At 39.0% G+C, this 19,799-nt stretch overlaps 1 protein-coding gene across 1 annotated transcript in view; it reads left to right on the top strand.

Moving 5' to 3' along the window:
* Positions 1 to 9,225: 9,225 nt before the first annotated feature.
* LOC106997183 (uncharacterized) overlaps positions 9,226 to 19,799 on the top strand; it is a 54,710-nt gene continuing 44,136 nt past the window's right edge. Inside the window, exons 1-3 of the mRNA XM_077994128.1 lie at positions 9,226 to 9,328; positions 11,076 to 11,131; positions 14,034 to 14,170. Of these exons, the coding sequence (XP_077850254.1) occupies positions 9,226 to 9,328; positions 11,076 to 11,131; positions 14,034 to 14,170 (296 nt within the window). The remainder of the gene's footprint in view (positions 9,329 to 11,075; positions 11,132 to 14,033; positions 14,171 to 19,799) is intronic.

Raw genomic sequence — 19,799 nt, forward strand, 5'->3', positions numbered from 1 at the left:
CTGTGAATGATATCTGTAAGTACCCTGAACTGTCTCACTTCTTTTCAAGCTACTTTCCAACCCAAGATTTAGATATTGATTCTGGCTCACAGTTGATGATATACTTCAACTTCCATCTCTATCATACTCAACTCCACCTTCTGACTGAGTGATATGCCTCCTTCCATCTTCTCCTTCTCACGGGAGAAACTCCTTCCATCCACGAATCCCAGGAAACTCTGTAGCTCCAGTCAGCCCTGGAAAGTGCTGGGGAAATTAGGTGCTTTGACAGCTTCTGTTTGATAACCTCTGCTCTTCTTTACATTCTGATCATCCATCTTTCCATCTATCTACCTATCCAAATGTCCAGTCAAAATTTTTAAGAGTTTACTATATGTCACAGACTATGTTAAACTCTTGAAATAAAACAAGTGCATATCATCGAGTCTACAGTGTAATGGTGGAAAGCAACTTAAAAAAAATTGTATTAAAAAGCCTTTATGTCCTAACAAGCATAAGGAACAGCATGTTGTGGGAACTTGATGGTACCTAACTGCCTTGCTTTCTACCTCCTGCATTTCCGTGACTCCTCTCTGATCCCTCTATCTCTTCCTCTTCCAACACGCTTTAACTCCTGAGCCTACTGTCTTATCACAACTGATGTGTCTCCTTCTAGTTTCCCATATTTTCTGTCTTTTCCTTGCATATGACATGAAGCCCCACAAGAGATACATTATATTAAAATTTGTCACTAATTCCATGGCAAGGCATTTAAATGAGATTTTTGTGAGGCTAAACTCAGTACGAAAAATTTGTGTTGGGATAATGTCTTGCCTGTGTGCATATGCTATCTACTGTAGAAGAGCAGATGAAATGAAATGCCCTCTGTAATTGCTGTCTTTGGGGAATAATATGGGAGATAGGACAAAGTGACATTATTACTGCATCAACCCAGCCCCATGAATTTAAAAATGTTTATGTGAAAGAAAAGAATTTTCAACCCACACTTTCATATCCAGCCAAAGTAAGCTTCATAAGTGAAGGAGAAATAAAATCCTTTACAGACAAGCAAATGCTGAGAGATTTAGTCACCACCAGGGATGCCTTACAAGAGCTCCTGAAGGAAGCACTAAATATGGAAAGAAAATACAAGTATCTGCCACTGCAACAACATACTAAATTGTAAAGCCCATTGATACTATAAGGAAACTGCATCAATTAACAGACAAAATAACCAACAAGGATCATAATGACAAGATCAAAATCACACATCACAATATTAAACTTAAATGTAAATGGGCTAAATGCCCCAATTAAAAGACACAGACTGGAAAACTGGATAACGATTCAAGACCCGTAGGTGTGCTGTATTCAGGAGATCATCTCATGTGCAAAGACACACATAGGCTCAAAATAAAGGGATGGAGGAAGATTTATCAAGCAAATGGAAAGCAAAAAAAAAAAAAAAAAAAAAAAAAAAAAAAAAAAAAAAAAAGCAGGTGTTGCAATCCTAGTCTTTGATAAAACAGACTTTAAACCAAGAAAGATCAAAAAAGACAAAGAAGGGTATACATAATGGTAAAGGAATCAATGCAATAAGAAGAGCTAACTATCCTAAATATATATGCACTCAATACAGGAGCACCCAGATTCATAAAGCAAGTTCTTAGAGACCTAAAAAGAGACTTAGATTCCCACATAATAATAGTGGGAGACTTCAATACCTCACTGTCAATATTAGACAGATCAACAAGGCAGAAAATTAACAAGGATATTCAGGACATGAACTCAGCTCTGCACCAAGCAGAACTAATAGACATCTACAGAACTCTCCACCCCAAATCAACAGAAAATATATGCTTCTCAGCACCACATCACACGTATTCTAAAGTTGACCACATAATTGGAAGCAAAACACTCTTCTGCAAATGCAAAAGAATGGAAATCATAACAAACAGTGTCTCAGACCACAGTGCAATCAAATTAGAACTCAGGATTAAGAAACTCACTCAAAACCACACGACTACATGGAAACTGAACAACCTGCTCCTGAGTGACTATAGGGTAAATAACGAAATTAAGGCAGAAATAAAGAAGTTCTTTGAAACCAGTAAGAACAAAGACACAACGTACCAGAATCTCTGGGATTCAGCTAAAGCAGTGTTGAGAGGGAAATTTATAGCACTAAATGCCCGCAGGAGAAAACAGGAAAGATCTAAAATCGACACCCTAACATCACAATAAAAAGAACTAGAGAAGCAAGAGGAAACAAATTCAAAAGCTAGTAGAACACACGAAATAACCAAGATCAGAGCAGAACTGAAGGAGAGAGAGACAAGAAAAACCTTCAAAAAATCAATGAATTCAAGAGGTGATTTCTCAAAAAGATTAATAAAATAGACCACTACCCAGACTAATAAAGAAGAGAGAAGAATCAAATAGACACAATTAAAAAAATGATAAAGGGGATATCATCACTGATCCAGGAGAAATACAAACTACCGTCAGAGAATAGTATAAACACCTCTAGGCAAATAAACTAGAAAATCTAGAAGAAATGGATAAATTCCTGGACACATACCTCTTCCCAAGAATAAACCACGAAGATGTCAAGTCCCTGAATAGACCAATAACAAGTTCTGACATTGAGGAAGTAATTAATAGCCTACCAACCAAAAAAAGCCCAGGACCAGACAGATTTACAGCTGAATTCTACCAGAGATACAAAGAGGAGCTGGTACCATTCCTTCTGAAACTATTCCAAACAAGAGAAAAAAAGGGACTCTTCCGTAACTCATTTTATGAGACCAGCATTATTCTGATACCAAAACCTGGCAGAGACACAACAAAAAAAAAAAGAAAATTTCAGGCCAATATCCCTGATAAACATCAATGAGAAAATCCTCAATAAAATACTGGCAAAGCAAATCCAACAGCACATCAAGAAACTTATCCACCATGATCAAGTCAGCTTCATCCCTGGGATACAAGGCTGGTTCTATATACTCAAATCAATAAACATAATCTGTCACATAAACAGAACCAATGACAAAAACCACATGATTATCTCAATAGATGCAAAAAAAAAAAAAAAAAAAAGGCCTTCCATAAAATTCAAAACCCCTTCATGCTAAAAACTCTCAATAAACTAGGCATTGATGGAACACATCTCAAAATGATAAAAGTTATTTATAACAAACCCACAGCCAATATCATACTGAATGGGCAAAAACTGGAAGCATTCCCTTTGAAAACCGGCACAAGACAAGGATGCCCTCTCTCACCACTCCTATTCAACACAGTATTGGAAGTTCTGGCCAGGGAAATAGGCAAGAGAAAGAAATGAAGGGTATTCAAATAGGAAGGAGGAAGTCAAATTGTCCCTGTTTGCAGATGATGTGATTGTATATTTAGAAAACCCCATCGTCTCAGCCCAAAATCTCCTTAAGGTGATAAGCAACTTCAGGAAATTCTCAGGATACAAAATCAATGTGCAAAAATCACAAGCATTCCTATACACCAATAACAGACAGAGAGCCAAATCATGAGGGAACTCCCATTCACAATTGCTACAAAGAGAATAAAATACCTAGGAATCCAACTTACAAGGAATGTAAAGGACCTCTTCAAGGAGAACTATAAACCACGGCTAAAGAAAGTAAGAGAGGACACAAACAAATGGAAAAACATTCCATGCTCATGGATAAGAAGAATCAATATCATGAAAATGGCCATACTGCTTAAAGTAATTTATAAATTCAATGCTATCCCTTTCAAGCTACCATTGACTTTCTTCATAGAATTGGACAAAACTACTTTAAATTTCATATGGAACCAAAAAAGAGCCCGTATAGCCAAGACAATCCTAAGCAAAAAGAACAAAGCTGGAGGCATCATGCTACCTCACTTCAAACTCTAGTACAAGGCTACAATAACCAAAACAGCATGGTACTGGTACCAAAACAGATATACAGACCAATGAAACAGAACAGAGGCTTCATAAGCAATGCCACACATCTACAACGATTTGATCTTTGACACACCTGACAAAAACAAGCAATGGGGAAAGGATTCCCTATTTAATAATTAGTGCTGGGAAAACTGGCTAGCCACGTGCAGAAAACTGAAACTGGATGCCTTCCTTACACCTTATACAAAAATTAACTCAAGATGGATTAAAGACTTAAACATAAGACCTAAAACCACAAAACCCCTAGAAGAAAACCTAGGCAATAGCATTCAGGACATAGACTTGGGCAAAGACTTAGTGACTAAAACACCAAAAGCAATGGCAACAAAAGCCAAAACTAACAAGTGGGATCTCATTAAACTAAAGAGCTTCTGCACAGCAAAAGAAACTATCATCAGAGTGAACACACAATCTATCCACCTGACAAAGGGCTAATATCCAGAATCTACAAAGAACTTAAATAAATTTACAAGAAACAAAAAAAAACAACCCCATCAAAAAGTGGGCAAAGGATATGAACAGACACTTCTCAGAGAAGACATTTATGTGGCCAAAAAGCATATGAAGAAAAGCTCATCATCACTGGACTTTGGAGAAATGTAAATCAAAACCACAACGAGATACCATCTCATGCCAGTTGGAATGACTATCATTAAAAAGTCAGGAAACAACAGATGCTGGAGAGGATATGGAGAAATAGGAATGCTTTTACCCTGTTGGTGGGAGTGTAAATCAGTTCAACCATTATGGAAGGCACTGGGACTATTCCTCAAGGATCTAGAACCAGAAATACCATTTGACCCAGCAATCCCATTACTGGGTATATACCCAAAAGGATTATAAACCATGCTACTATAAAGACACATGCACACATATGTTTATTGCAGCACTGTTCACAATAGTAAAGACTTGGAACCAAACCAAATGCCCATCAATGATAGACTGGATAAAGAAAATGTGGCACATATACACCATGGAATACAATGCGGTCATAAAAAAGAATGAGTTCATGTCCTTTGCAGGGACATGGATAAAGCCAGAAACCATCATTCTTAGCAAACTAACACAGGAATAGAAAACCAAACACCACATGTTCTTACTCGTAAGTGGGAGTTGAACAATGAGAACACATGGACACAGGAGGGTAACATCACACACTGCGGCCTGTTGAGGGGTGAGGGGCTAGGGGAGGGATAGCATTAGGAGAAATACTTAATGTAGATGACGGGTTGATGGGTGCAGCAAACCACCATGGCACATGTATACCTATGTAACAAACCTGCATGTTCTGCACATACATCCCAGAACTTAAAGTATAAAAAAAAATTATGCAAAAATACTAAAAAGAGATGCATCTGATATACTTGCACACATGTAAAAGAGACTTGGATCAAAGTACTGGAAAAAGTAATGAAAAGAAAATATAATTTACCATACAAAAGGTCATTTCAGATGTGTGTTGGAGTCTCTGTCCAAACCAGGCAGGGTCAGAGCCTTGCACCTTGGGGTGCCCTAGTGCTTTGGTGGCTGCATCCCCCTCTCTCACAGATATCTTGGCAAGCTGTCCAGGAGTGCTGGCCAGTTTCTTTCATTTGTTTATTCATTACTTCATTCAACAAAGATTTGCAAAGTTCCTACCATGTGCCAGGCTCTCTGCTAGGTTTGAAATACAATTGTGAACCCGAAGGATCCACGCTTTCATGAAGCTTATATTTTAGTACTGGAAGTGGCCGAAACTAGAGGGTAATAGAATGTAACTGTAATAGTTCTAATACTTAACTTGGATGTGCCAGGTAGTAAATGTTTTACTTATATTAATACTCATCGCTACCCTAAGGTTAAGATTATTATTCTCACCTATATTTTTATGAAATTTGTTATCCTCATTTGACAGAGGAAGAAACTGAAATTCCGAGGAATTAAGTAACTTATCCCAAATCAGTTTTATTTGCCCCTATAATGGTTAATATTGAGTGTCAACTGGATTGGATCGAAAGATGCAATATATTGTTCCTGGGTGTGTCTATAAGGGTGTTGGCAAAGGAGATTAACATTTGAGTCAGTGGACTGGGAGAGGCAGACCCACCCTCAATCTGGGCGCTGTACTAGCATTTAATCAGCTGCTAGCACCAAGCAGGCAGGAGAAGATGGAAGAGCAGACTTGCTGAGTCTTCCAGCCTTCATCTTTCTCCCATGAGGGAGCTTCTGCCCTCGAACATCAGACCCCAGGTTCTTCAGATTTTGGATTCTTGGATGTACACTAGTGGTTTGCCAGGGGCTCTCGGGCCTTAGGCCACAGGCTGAAGGCTGCACTGTTGGCTTCCCTACTTTTGAGGTTTTGGGATTTGGACGGGCTTCCTGGCTCCTCAGCTTGCAGACGGCCTGTTGTGGGACTTCACCTTGTGATTGTGTGAGTCAGCACTCCTTAATAAATTCCCCTTTGATAGACATCTATCCTATTAGTTCTGTCCCTCTAGAGAACCCTGACTAATACAGCACCAAATCACACAGTTAGTAAGTGCCATCTTTGCTAAAAGCCGTGTGCTTAGTTACTGTGCTCTTGAAGTTTCCAAAATGAGAAAGCTGAAACCGATCACCCAGCAAGGGGAAAACACATCTCTGCCTCTCCTTCTAAGGCTGAGAATTAAGTGGATAACACCTGGAAGAAATGATAGCTGGGTTCCACCGAAGCCCCATATATAAAGGGGCACGTCGGGTCTCTGAATCAGATTTTTTCTGAATCAGTTGCCCTGACCTACCTCACGTTCCACTTTCCAATCCATTCCTCACCTTCCATTTAAATCTCAAGTCTCCTTGCCCCTCAGGCCTGGCCCTTCTGCTGCGTCTCTACTGTAAGCCCCAGCTTGGTCTGGGCCACCTTCTGGAGCTACTCTCCAGAGTTCTAGATGAATGATTGCTTAAGGTAGCACAGCTACAGGAGCTACACCTCACAATTCTCCAGGTTCACCTGGCCCCAGGCAGGAGAACACAGGCATCCCTATGAGAGTCCATACATATCACTTATACAGCTGGATATAGTACAGGTGCATTTGAGGCTCCCGGGAAAACAAAGCCTTTGATTTTTTATCCTTCGCTTCTGCTACAATCTAAACCAATAATTCAATTAAAGATAATGTAAAGCTGTATCAGAAAATCCTTTTTCACTTTGTGCTGAGCTTGGCTTATGGGGAAGTAACATAGTAACTGGATTTTTCTTTCTCTGCCTTTGTTAGCAACTGAAATTGGAATTATTTAACTTTTTTTCTTCTAGTTTCATTTAGAGATTTAAACACCTTTTGTTGTGGTTCTCTGCAAAAGTCCATTGTATCTTTGGGGAAAAATCTCTCTCTTGCCTTATAATCTTCTTTTATCAGGAGGAAGCAAAGTCAGAATCAAGTTTCAGGAGAAAAGTCATCACTTTTGTCACTTGACAAGAACTAAAATGTGGGGTTTTGACAGATGACAATTCATTGTGATTACAGGAATTATTTAAGTCTTGAAGGCCATACTTGAAGAGTAAGAATTTTTCTGTTTACAGGTGTAAAGTTAAAATGAAACTACAAATTGCTTGACAGCTGTATTTTCCATTGTTTTTTAGGACAGTTCTCTCCTACTTCCAGCCAGAGAGGGAATGTTTTATAGGCATGATATTCTTGTCACTGTGTAGTCAATGTAGATATAGTACAGGTGCATTCAACAAGGTTTGCAGAATATAAGAGCTAGAAAGAAACTCTAAAACTATCTAGTTTAAAGAACTCATTTTCCTGTTAGAGCAATTGAGGTCCAGAGAGAGGAGCTGCTGCTTGGCAGAGGTAACTCAAGAAATACATTGTGCCTGGGTCTTTGAATGTCTCTCAGTCAGGCATCCTCATGTCTGCTACCTCTCTGCCGTTTCTATGCAATTCCTAGACATGGCGGTGAGTATGCACCTCCCAATCAGCTGTACCCAGAGCTTTGTGTGAGTGTGCTGGAGGAGGAAGATTGCTCTGTACAACGACTTGAAATAATTTAATTATTAATGGTAAAGAAGAGATCCAGCTGCTGCTGCTGCTGCTGCTGCTGCTGCTGCTGCTGTTGAAGGCTCATCATTCTCACATCTTTAGTGACACCTCATTTATCAAACAGCATGAGAAGATGACAACTTCACAGGATGAAAAATGCTGACTTTATTTTATCGTGCCTAAGAAACGTCTTTTTCTTTGGGACAAAAAAAGTCAAAATGAAATACTTGTTTTCATAGTGTAAAAGTGCACTTCTCCCTGTAAAACTCTCCTGTTATTCCATGATATACAAAATGTTTACAGGGCTCAACTGCAAACTCATCATTGGGAACATATGTATATACACTTAGAAATCTCCATACATGTCTCGAGAACTTCCTGGAATGATTTTGAGTGGAGGAGTATTAGAGAGAAGAAGGAGCAGCAAAGCTTATTTTCCATCTAAAAATTAATTTAAAAGGTGGTTGTAACCATGTTTGCTTTTTAATTAGGCATATAAATTTTTAATAAAATTAATAAATAACATCCACACAGCACCATTTCCCAAAAAAGTAATCCATTTTCTATTACTCCCACAAGATAATCTATTAAAAATGGATTCTGTGGTTGAATGAATTTGGAAAATGCAGATAATACAGTCCCTTGAAAATTTACAACCCATGTCAGCTTTTTATGGCACTGAGGTGTCCTGCTGTCTAGAAAAATGCATTTCTCCAGGTATTTTATAACAGAGCCATTTTACTTTTTCACAGAACACACTTCTGAAAACAATGCCACAATAATACTTTTCAAAAGATCAATATGAAATATCTTTAAAATTATGAATACATTGAAAACAGTGAAATAAAAGCAAGAAAACTAATCTTGGGTTTCTAGTATTGACAGGTCTAGATTCATGCTTTAAAAAATATAAGAATGGACATAATATATGAAGTAGCTGCGTTTAGATGTTGGACATCAGACATATTCCTAAAAGAAGAAAAATGCTTTAAGTGAGCTCCAGGTTGATTGGCCTTTAGCCTGGGGCACTGCTTGGTAGGGTGAAGGGAAGTGGAGCCTGAGCAGAGCACCTTCAGCAGAGGAACAGAGATCAGAGTCTGGGGCTGCTGAGCCAGCTGGGGCTTGAGGAGTATGATCTTTGAAAGGAGGCGTGCACAGAGAAGGTGCTTGGAAATCTACATAGAGGTCCTCTTGTCTTGGGCCAAATACGATGTCACGCATGCACAGGAGAGACTCAGTGAGACCTGGCAGAAAATAGCTTCCGGATTGTCATGTATGCCACCAAGTGAATTCCTCAAGAGAAAGTCTGAAGGTCCCACAGTGTGCCAGGAGCCATCAAACTCTGACCATCCAGACTCAGAAGACCTTGCTGAACACGGTAGGCCGTCTACCAAGACCCCCAAAAGACTCCAGCCCCAGACTAAGGGCTCCACTGGACCCCACCTAACAAAGCTTATAAACAAGCTTCAGAGGGATCCAGCCTATCTGCCAGCAAACTACTCCCGGCCATAACAAAATTTCACATTTCTTGCAGGAAGAAAAATATTCAAACTCTCAAGAGTGGAGCATTTCAAATATCCAGGATGAAATTTTAAAATCACTGGATATTTATCTTAAGAAAAGAAGCCAAAAGATATGACCTCATAACTATGCTTCTTCCTCCTCCAGCACTCTTCAACTCCTGAGCCTGCTGTTTGACCACCACTGATGTGTCCTTCTAGTTTCCCATCTTTTCTCTCTTTTCATTGCATATGACATGAAGCTCCACTAAAGGTGGGTGGCCATGGGAGTCAATAGGAGCAGACCCTGAGATGACCTGGAATTAGCAAGTAAATGCTTAAAATAGCTCTTATACATATTTATATATTTAAAATGAAAGATGGACTTAATGAGTGAACAAGTTCTCAAACTAAAAAATACAGTACCTGAAATAAAACAAAACCCCAGTAAGCTTGCAAATACATGTCATTCCTTTTAATACTTTAAAAACATATAGTTATAAATTACTTCCAATAATAAAGTGTTCAGTTTTAGGTTTAGATTCTGTACTTAAATTTTACAGATTCTGGAGATCTAAAAGAAACCTCAGTGCAGTTAAAAAAAAAAAACTTACAACTTGTGACTGAAAAAGACATGCAGATTATATCTAGATATAAAAATTAGAACTTGGCTGTTAATGGCAAGTTATAAGTGATTCATTAGCTGGTTTAACTGTGGGGAGTCAAAAAGAATAGTTTCCTTAGTGAGACGCAATGAAAGAAAATATTTCAAAACTAAAATATGAAGCAAAAGCAAGTCATAGACAAATATGGTCACCCACGTAAAAGGAGTTTTATATAATTTTATCCTCAGTCAAAACTGGTTCTTCACATTTTCAGGAGACATTTGCCTCTTTTGATTTTATCTTTTTTTATGATGCAGCAAGTCAGCATGACAGAGCACCAACTTTTGCTGAGTATCTTCTGTCAGAAGTCTTGTAAGATCCTTTGGATCTTGCGTCAGAAAAGTCAATCGGCATTGCTAAATGGTGCATTGGGAGGTGTAAAGAAGAGCTATATCCCGTAGCCTGTGGATTCTCATTGCAGGAACGAAGTTGCCTCTATTCCTTAACACAGTGAGAAGACAAGGAGAGAGCAGAGCTGTAGTCCACTGGAAGTGGAGTGTAATGTCTCTTATCACTGACATCGGTTACAATCACCAGCACATGGTAATAATGAAAAGTAGATCGACTTCTGGTTGGTTTTAAAATTCTCCATAAGGGTTACTTCCATTGTCTCTCCCCTCCCAAGATACACCACCACCTGAACATTTTGCTAGTTACTTTTATAGGCCATCCTTTTTTCATTTTCTTGGGTATTAAAATCATCAGTTGAAATAATGCTCTTACACGCTGTGCTCTAGAGCAGATTTCATTAAGGGACCGAGTTTATCCCAGGAGCTTTAATCATGTCTTATATGGACCTATTTTTCATTGTCCTCAAGAGACAAAATGTTCTCATGCACAGACTCTAAGGATGATATAGAAAAATCTGGTAAACTTAATAATGTTACATTTATATAGCAACTACATAATTTTTTAGATTCAAATTTCATTTAAAACTCTTAGTGCTGTTGTATCCTTATAGATGTAGACAGATATTATTACTTTCATTTGACACATGATGAAACTAAGGCCCAGAAAGTAAACTGTCTAAAGTCAAAAAGCTCATTAGTGACAGTGAGGGGACTGGACTCCACTCTTACATTGCCCAGTTCTGGTTTCTTTCTAGTGAATGATGCTGCACCATTTGTATGTCTAGTCTAGTTAATTACTCCTTTTAATAAGAGACTATCAAGAAAGATCTATTGTAAATTTAGATACTTATCTTTAATATTCCCATTTAACCAATAGGGAAGCCAAAGCTTGGGAACAGTAACTAACATTTAAGGTCAAGGTGCAGCTTGTTGCCTTAGGATGGGAAGTTGAGCTCTATACCAAGATGCAAGGCTTGATAACCAAGCCTGGGAGTGTCGCCTGCATGGATGAGGACTCTGGCCTACCGTGAGGATTCAGGCTCATGGCAGCAGTGGGAAGGTAGGAAGATGTGACCCGGAGGAAAGTTTGTTCTTTCCAGCCCAGGAGAATAGAGGTAGAAGAAAGGTATCTGGGGCAGAGAAGTCGTTGGGGGCTGTGAAAAGGCCCAGTGTCCTGACTTCTCAGCTCTGGGCTTCAGGCTGCACAGAAGGAGGTGTTTTACACAAGCTATGGTGGAGCCTAAGAGCGGAGCAAACACAGCTTGTTCCTTATTTCATGCTATGAAAAGAATTCCCCTGCTGGACTGAATTCCCCATACCAACCATATCAGAATAAATTTATCAACACAATTAGATAGAAAGAAGCTTTGAAATTTAGTTTTCCTAAGCATCTCCAAGTCCTCGTTTAGAATACACCACCTTATTTCTACCTAAAAGCTAAGCACTTTGAATTGACCTGAGGAATGAAGCCCTTAGCCTCATGGGGCCAAGGGCTTATACAGACATACACTTGTACTGCCTCCTAGTGGGAGGTCTCAGAAATAACTGACTTGAGATGCAGATGGCTTGCCACAGAACCCTGTAGCAATGGAAGAGGAAACCCCACAGTAGAGGCTGGGGCTGAACTGCTTGGGTCAGGATGCCACACAGAGGACATGGCAGACACTCAAGGGTCTAAAACGCTACTTGAGAGTATTTCTGTGGAGGCAGCCAGGGAGCATCACTAGGCTGTGATCAACCCAAGAGAGATCAGATGACAGTACACAGACACACCAGTGAGAACAGACAATTCCTCAGAGACCAGAAGAACCAGCAGATGGTATAAGGAAGCCAAGTAAATCTGATCATTCTTCTGTCTTTCTCAAAATCATGGTGTTGCATAAGCTTCTTCCTTCAGAAAGGAGAGTCAAGCAGAGAATTTTCGCTTAAACTAGAACATTATCTGAAGCAACTCTTTAAATCACTGCATTGGAGTATGTTTTTTTAATCTTTAAATAATCTCAAACTTACAGAAGAACTGCAAATACAGTATAAAAACTGTACTCCCTCAGAACCATTTGTGACTAACTTGCTGAAATGATACATCTTAAGACCAAAATAAATCAATATATCATATTTCAAAAAAAAACCAAGAAAATTATCCTCTATGACTACACTACAAATATTAAAATTAGGGAATCAATACTGATAAATTGCTATCATTTTATCCTCAGGCTCCATTCCAACTTCAGGAATTGTCACAATAATGTCCTTTATGGCAAAAGGATGCAGTTCAGAATTGCACGATGCATGTCTTTATTTGTATCTGGAACACTTTCATGGCCTTGACTTTTTGAAGATTAAAGGCTAATTTGTAGAATATTCCTCAATTTAGGTTTTCTGATGTTCCCTTGCAATGAGATCTAGATTGTTTACTTCTGGCAAGAATATTCCAGAAGTGATGCTGTGTATTTCTCATCGCGTCTAATCAGGTGGCGTATGATTTTCAGTTTGTTCCATTACTGATAATGTTCACTTTGATCGCTCCATTAAAGTCTGCCTTATCCATGGTAAGGGTACTCTTTTTCCCTTTTCAATTAACTGTTATTTTGTGGAAAGGTACTTTGAAACTATTTAAATATCCTGCTCTTTCCATACGTTTAGTTTACTTATAAATTGACTCATATTTTCTTGTGTTTATTGGGTTGTAATTCTTTCCTATCCTCATGTATTTTGATGCTCTGTGTCCTTTTGATATACCCGTTTCTTTCTTCAAGCACTTCCTTAGTTTTCTGGCAAACGGGTGCTCCAGACTCTGATCTACCTTGCTCAACTCCACCTAATGACTTCAGGACTGAATTGTTCAGGAAGGGAAGAGAAGGGAAGAGGAAGAGCTGACAAAGTTAATTTCTATCCTCTTTACCTCCCTATCCAATGTATGAAACTTCAAAGGAAACCAAAGTGCTTATCCTCTGCTATTGTGGATGGTAGTGTAAGGACATTTAAAACCTTGCTAAATCTATGTTACCAGGGAGAAGTGTTAGGAGACCTGTATTCACAGCTCATAGACTTCGTCGATTCCCTGGGTTGGTTACTTGTGTTCACGTTTTGTTCATCTCTCTATAGCGCTTAGCAACAAATCTGTGAAACAGCAGTAACATGAATCTGTTTTAGGATCTTCAATAATGGAAGAAGTGGTGAAACTTTAATACTATTCTAAAGTGAGTTCAGGGATTGGGCACAAGAGAGAAGGTACACTGGTAAATAAGCCCAAATCTCTGGAGTCTGAGAAAATGGAAAAAATGGAGAACACCAAAACTTGTCCAGGACCCAAAGGAGACCTGATGGCTTAAGAAGCAGAGGACAGTGCCTTGCCAGCAGCCCTGCACAGCTTCTCCCAGGGTAGAGGACGGCGCCTTGCCAGCAGCCCTGCACAACTTCTCCCAGGGTAGAGGACAGCACCTTGCCAGCAGCCCTGCACAGCTTCTCCCAGGGTAGAGGACGGCACCTTGCCAGCAGCCCTGCACAGCTTCTCCCAGGGTAGAGGACGGCACCTTGCCAGCAGCCCTGCACAGCTTCTCCCAGGGTAGAGGACGGCACCTTGCCAGCAGCCCTGCACGGCTTCTCCCAGGGTTCGCAGTGTTCCTGGAGATTACGGGCCAGGCGACAACACTAGCGGTTCTACACCCTCAAAGCGGCTGCTTTTTCATAGAGAAATACAACCTGGGTAAGATAAATTTTTAACAACGTTTTCTCTCTGGGAAGTGGTGTTTTGAACAATATTCATTTTCTAGGTTTTTACATTTGTGATATGTTGGGGTATTTTACAAAATACATATTTTTTGTAATGAGAAAAATTACAGATGTAAGAAATAAAAAGTTAATGAATAGGGTGCTAAGTGGTTTATTAAAATATCGCATTTAGTTTTTTCTAAGATATAGTGTTACATTTAGTAAAATGTATACATCTTAAATATATAACTAGGTGGATTTTTACTTATGTGTACATTCCAGTAGCCACCATTTGGATCAAGATAGAGAATATTTCTGTCATTTAAGAGAGTTTTTTTGCATCTCTTCCTAGCCAATCACCAACCAAGGCACCACTCTTCTGACTTGTATCACATAGGTTATGTTCAGGAAGCAGGTCCCAGCTCTGCTTTGACCCTTAATGTACAGTGCCAACCTACACAAGTCCCTCTTCCACTGTGTGTCTCAGGAAATGGACTAAAAGAACTTCATGAACCCTTTCCGTTGTACTATTCCACAAAAAAATATGATAAGTAGGGCATTTTCTCCAACAGTTGTTAATAATTGAGCAGAAAGAATTATCTACCAACTTCCATACCTGACTCCATCTACCGAGCCACAGGGCTTTTGCGAAAATTAGTTCCTGAAGCTGAATCAAATAGTTAACTCAAATGTGAAGGGGATGCTTAATTTTGAAATATTAGGTTAAGGCTTCACTCATTCACTTATTCTACCAAAACTTTTTATTTTTACTATTTGTGACTTGTCCAACCTTTGTTTGGCAGGAAAAGGGCTTCTCTGGGGAGGCAACGATAGTCACAGCGGTGCCTGCTCCTCAGTCTCGTGGAAGAATGTGAACACAGGTCCAGGTGCCTGTAATGGAGGAAAGAAGTTATCAAGGTCACAAGAGAGAAACAGATACAGTTCTAAGAGGGGAGAAAACTCCGTTTCAGCTGGAACATTAGCTCAGGCTTCATGGAAGGGAAAGGGGGCGTGACTGAAGAGCTAGGCCTTGAACGATAAGCAGTAGTTGGATGCAGAGAAATGGAGTTCACTCAAAAAATGTGCTCTTCTTTCATAAGGGTGACATGCTTCAGCTACAGGGCTTGCATAGGGAATTCTTTCTTCCAGCAAGATTAATGGTTTTGTGCTGAGGTCCCCACAGATTCTACCTGATTTATATCTGCCAGTCTGAAGGCCATGATTAGGGAAGTTTTTTGTGTAACAAATTGACGTCAAGTAATCTTTCACACATCATATGAAGAAATTAAGACATACAGAGAAAATTTCATGTTCGCAGGGCAGCTGTATATGAGTGATTCTGGTCACAACCCTCAAGGCAATTCTGTGTATTCTGTGTACACCCGAAGGGCTCCGAAGTTGTCTGGTTGGGCTGAACTGTAGATGTCTGTCCCAATGCCATGGGATTTTCTTTTCTGGAGGAAAATAGTACATCATAAATGTTGTCTTTTTCTTGTATTGCTGGTGTGAGTGTTTCTTTATTGATCTGACATTTGTATTATCGACTCTGAAAACATTGAGTGGCCCAAGACCTCACTTCACTGATTTCTGTGTCGAAAAACATATCCAGAGATCTTCAGATTTGAGCTCTCTTGGGGTGCTCCCCTGTGCTGTCACTGTGCATGAAAAAATCTTTAAATGAAGGCAGTGAGCCAAGAACCATATGCCTGGGCTCTCAAAGGAAGTCAGGAAAGGGAAAGTCACAGTTATTGGTTTTCTTTTGCTATTTATTCATTTTTAACAATATATTTAAAATTTTTTTTACCCACAATTTGATCTACATTATCATAACGTTTTTATTGCATATTATATTTTTCCTAATAGAAAAAAATTTCTTTTGAATAAACATATATTAAGCTCCACTTACATGATAGGAGCTGATATTCTACGGAAATGCAGAAGAAAGAAGATTATAATTTCTCTGCATCATGTATCATATCACTCTCTATGTACAGGTAGTTTTCTAGGTGCTGGGGAGGGAGACAGGGTCTCAGAGGTGATCTCTTACAACCCTGCATTTTTTGGATGTAGAAATTACAGCTCAGAGATGTTATGTAATTTAATCAAGGTCTTGTGGCTAATACATTTCACAACTAGGATATGACCTTCTTTCCTAGATTAGTAGGCTTTCCATGACCAAAAATGTTCTTTTCGTAGGAATAAAAGCAAATCTGGCCAATGTTTTCCTGAATTTGACGTATTTTGATAGGCTACGAACTGTTGGCTAGGGAACTTGAGTAATCTCTTCTCAATAGAACAGTATAGATTGCACTGGAACCATCAGATTTGTCTTGCCAAAGTGTGTTCACAAAGTCAGTTTGCATAGTTTGGAGTGGGAAAGTCATACAGCCAAGAGAGAATATATATTGATGAGAGAAAGACATTTTGCTACAGGATTTAACTTGAACGAATTTATTTATAATAGGTAAAAACTAAAAGGACCAAAATATGATCTGTTTCTAAAAGGGACAGTTGGTACCCACAGTATTATAGTGACTGCCCAAGCTACATATGTAACTAGAGTCAGAAATAATTTCAGGTTAGCAAATATATTACTGTCTTATCCTAGCCTCCATCAATTGAAATATGACTGCTACTATTATTCATGCTCTCTTTACCTCTACTTTCCCCTGTTTGGATCTAATCTGAACAAAAACAGACAGCCCTCATTTTTCATACACCAATCTACATAAGCACAGAACCACAGATTACTTTTTTTAATATAAGTTCTAGGGTACATGTGCACAACGTGCAGGTTTGTTACATAGGTATACATGTACCATGTTGGTTTGCTACACCCATCAACTCATCATTTACATTAGGTATTTATCCTAATGCTATCCCTCCCCCAGCCCCCCACCCCATGACAGACCCTGGAGTGTGATGTTCCCTGCCCTGTGTCCAAGTGTTCTCATTGTTCGATTCCCATCTATGAGTGACAACATGCGGTGTTTGGTTTTCTGTTCTTGCGACAGTTTGCTGAGAATGATGGTTTCCAGCTGCATCCATGTCCCTGCAAAGGACATGAACTCATCATTTTTATGGCTGCATAGTATTCCATGGTATATATGTGGCACATTTTCTTAATCCAGTCTATCATTGACGGACATTTGGGCTGGTTCCAAGTCTTTGCTATTATGAATAGTGCTGCAATAAACATATCAGTGCATGTGTCTTTATAGCAGCATGATTTATAATCCTTTGGGTATATACCCAGTAATGGGATTGCTGGGTCAAATGGTATTTCTATTTCTAGATCCTTGACAAATCACCACACTGTCTTCCACAATGTTTGAACCAATTTACACTCCCATCAACAGTTTAAAAGCATTCCTACTTCTCCACATTCACTCCAGCTGTTGTTTCCTGACTTTTTAATGATCGCCATTCTAACTGTTGTGAGATGGTATCTCATTGTGGTTTTGATTTGCATTTCTCTGATGATCACTGATGATGAGCACTTTTCCATGTGTCTGTTGGCTGCATAAATGTCTTGTTTTGAGAAGTGCCTGTTCATATCCTTTGCCCACTTTTTGATGGGGTTGTTTTTTTTCTTGTAAATTTGTTTAAGTTCTTTGGAGATTCTGGGTATTAGCCCTTTGTCAGATGAGTAGATTGCAAAAATTTTCTCCCATTCTGTAGGTTGCCTGTTCACTCTGATGGTAGTTTCTTTTGCTGTGCAGAAGCCCTTTAGTTTAATTAGATCCCATTTGTCAATTTTGGCTTTTGTGGTGATGGCTTTTGGTGTTTTAGTCATGAAGTCCTTGCCCATGCCTATGTCCTAAATGGTATTGCCGAGGTTTTCTTCTCGGGTTTTTATGGTTTTAGCTCTAACATTTAAGTCTTTAATCCATCTTGAGTTAATTTTTGTATAAGGTGTAAGGAAGGGATCCAGTTTTAGCTTTCTTCATATGGCTAGTCAGTTTTCCCAGCACCATTTATTAAATAGGGAATCCTTTCTCCATTTCTTGTTTTTGTCAGGTTTGTCAAAGATCAGATGGTTGTAGATGTGTGGTGTTATTTCTGAGGCTTCTGTTCTGTTCCATTGGTCTATATATCTGATTTGGTACCAGTACCATGCTGTTTTGGTTACTGTAGCCTTGTAGTATTGTTTGAAGTCAGGTAGCGTGATGCCTCCAGCTTTGTACTTTTGGCTTAGGATTGTCTTGGCAATGCAGGCTCTTTTTTGGTTCCATATGAACTTTAAAGTAGTTTTTTCCAATTCTGTGAAGGAAGTCATTGGTAGCTTGATGGCTATGGCATTGAATCTATAAACTACCTTGGCAGTATGGCCATTTTCATGATACTGATTTTTCCTATCCATGAGCATGAAATGTTCTTCCATTTGTTTGTGTCCTCTTTTATTTCACTGAGCAGTGGTTTGTAGTTTTCCTTGAAGAGGTCCTTCACATCCCTTGTAAGTTGGATTCCTAGGTATTTTATTCTCTTTGAAGCAATTGTGGTTGGGAGTTCACTCATGATTTGGCTCTCTGTTTGTCTGTTATTGGTGTATAGGAATGCTTGTGATTTTTGCACATTGATTTTGTATCCTGAGACTTTGCTGAAGTTGCTTATCACCTTAAGGAGATTTTGGGCTGAGATGATGGGGTTTTCTAAATATACAATCACATCCTCTGCAAACAGGGACAATTTGACTTCCTCCTTCCTATTTGAATACCCTTCATTTCTTTCTCTTGCCTATTTCCCTGGCCAGAACTTCCAATACTGTGTTGAATAGGAGTGGTGAGAGAGGGCATCCTTGTCTTGTGCCAGTTTTCAAAGGGAATGCTTCCAGTTTTTGCCCATTCAGTATGATATTGGCTGTGGGTTTGTCATAAATAACTCTTATTATTTTGAGATACATTCCATCAATATCTGGTTTATTGAGAGTTTTTAGCATGAAGGGGTGTTGAATTTTATGGAAGGCCTTTTCTGCATCTATTGAGATAATCATGTGGTTTTTGTCATTGGTTCTGTTTATGTGACGGATTATATTTATTGATTTGAGTATATTGAACCAGCCTTGCATCCCAGGGATGAAGCTAACTTGATTGTGGTGAATATCTTTTTGATGTGCTGCTAGATTCAGTTTGCCAGTATTTTATTTAGGATTTTTGCCTTGATGTTCATCATGGATATTGATCTAAAATTCTCTTTTTTGTTGTTGTGCCTCTGCCAGGTTTTGGTATCAGGAAGATGCTGACCTCATAAAATGAGTTAAGGAGGATTCCCTCTTTTTCTATTGATTGGAACAGTTTCAGAAGGAATAATACCAGCTCCTGTTTGTACCTCTGGTAGATTCGGCTGTGAATTTGGTCCTGGACATTTTTTGGTTGATAGGCTATTAATTATTGCCTCAATTTCAGAGTTATTGGTCTATTCAGAGATTCAACTTCTTCCTGGTTTAGTCTTGGGAGGATGTATGTGTCCAGGAATTTATCCATTTCTTCTAGATTTTCTAGTTTTTTTTTTTTTTCTTTTGGCACAGAGGTGTTTATAGTACTCTCTGATGGTAGGTTATGTTTCTGTGGGATCGGTGGTGATATCCCCTTTATCATTTTTTATTGCATCTATTTGATTCTTCT

Source organism: Macaca mulatta, chromosome 2 (assembly GCF_049350105.2).
Source record: "Macaca mulatta isolate MMU2019108-1 chromosome 2, T2T-MMU8v2.0, whole genome shotgun sequence".
NCBI classification, from domain to species: Eukaryota; Metazoa; Chordata; class Mammalia; order Primates; family Cercopithecidae; genus Macaca; species Macaca mulatta.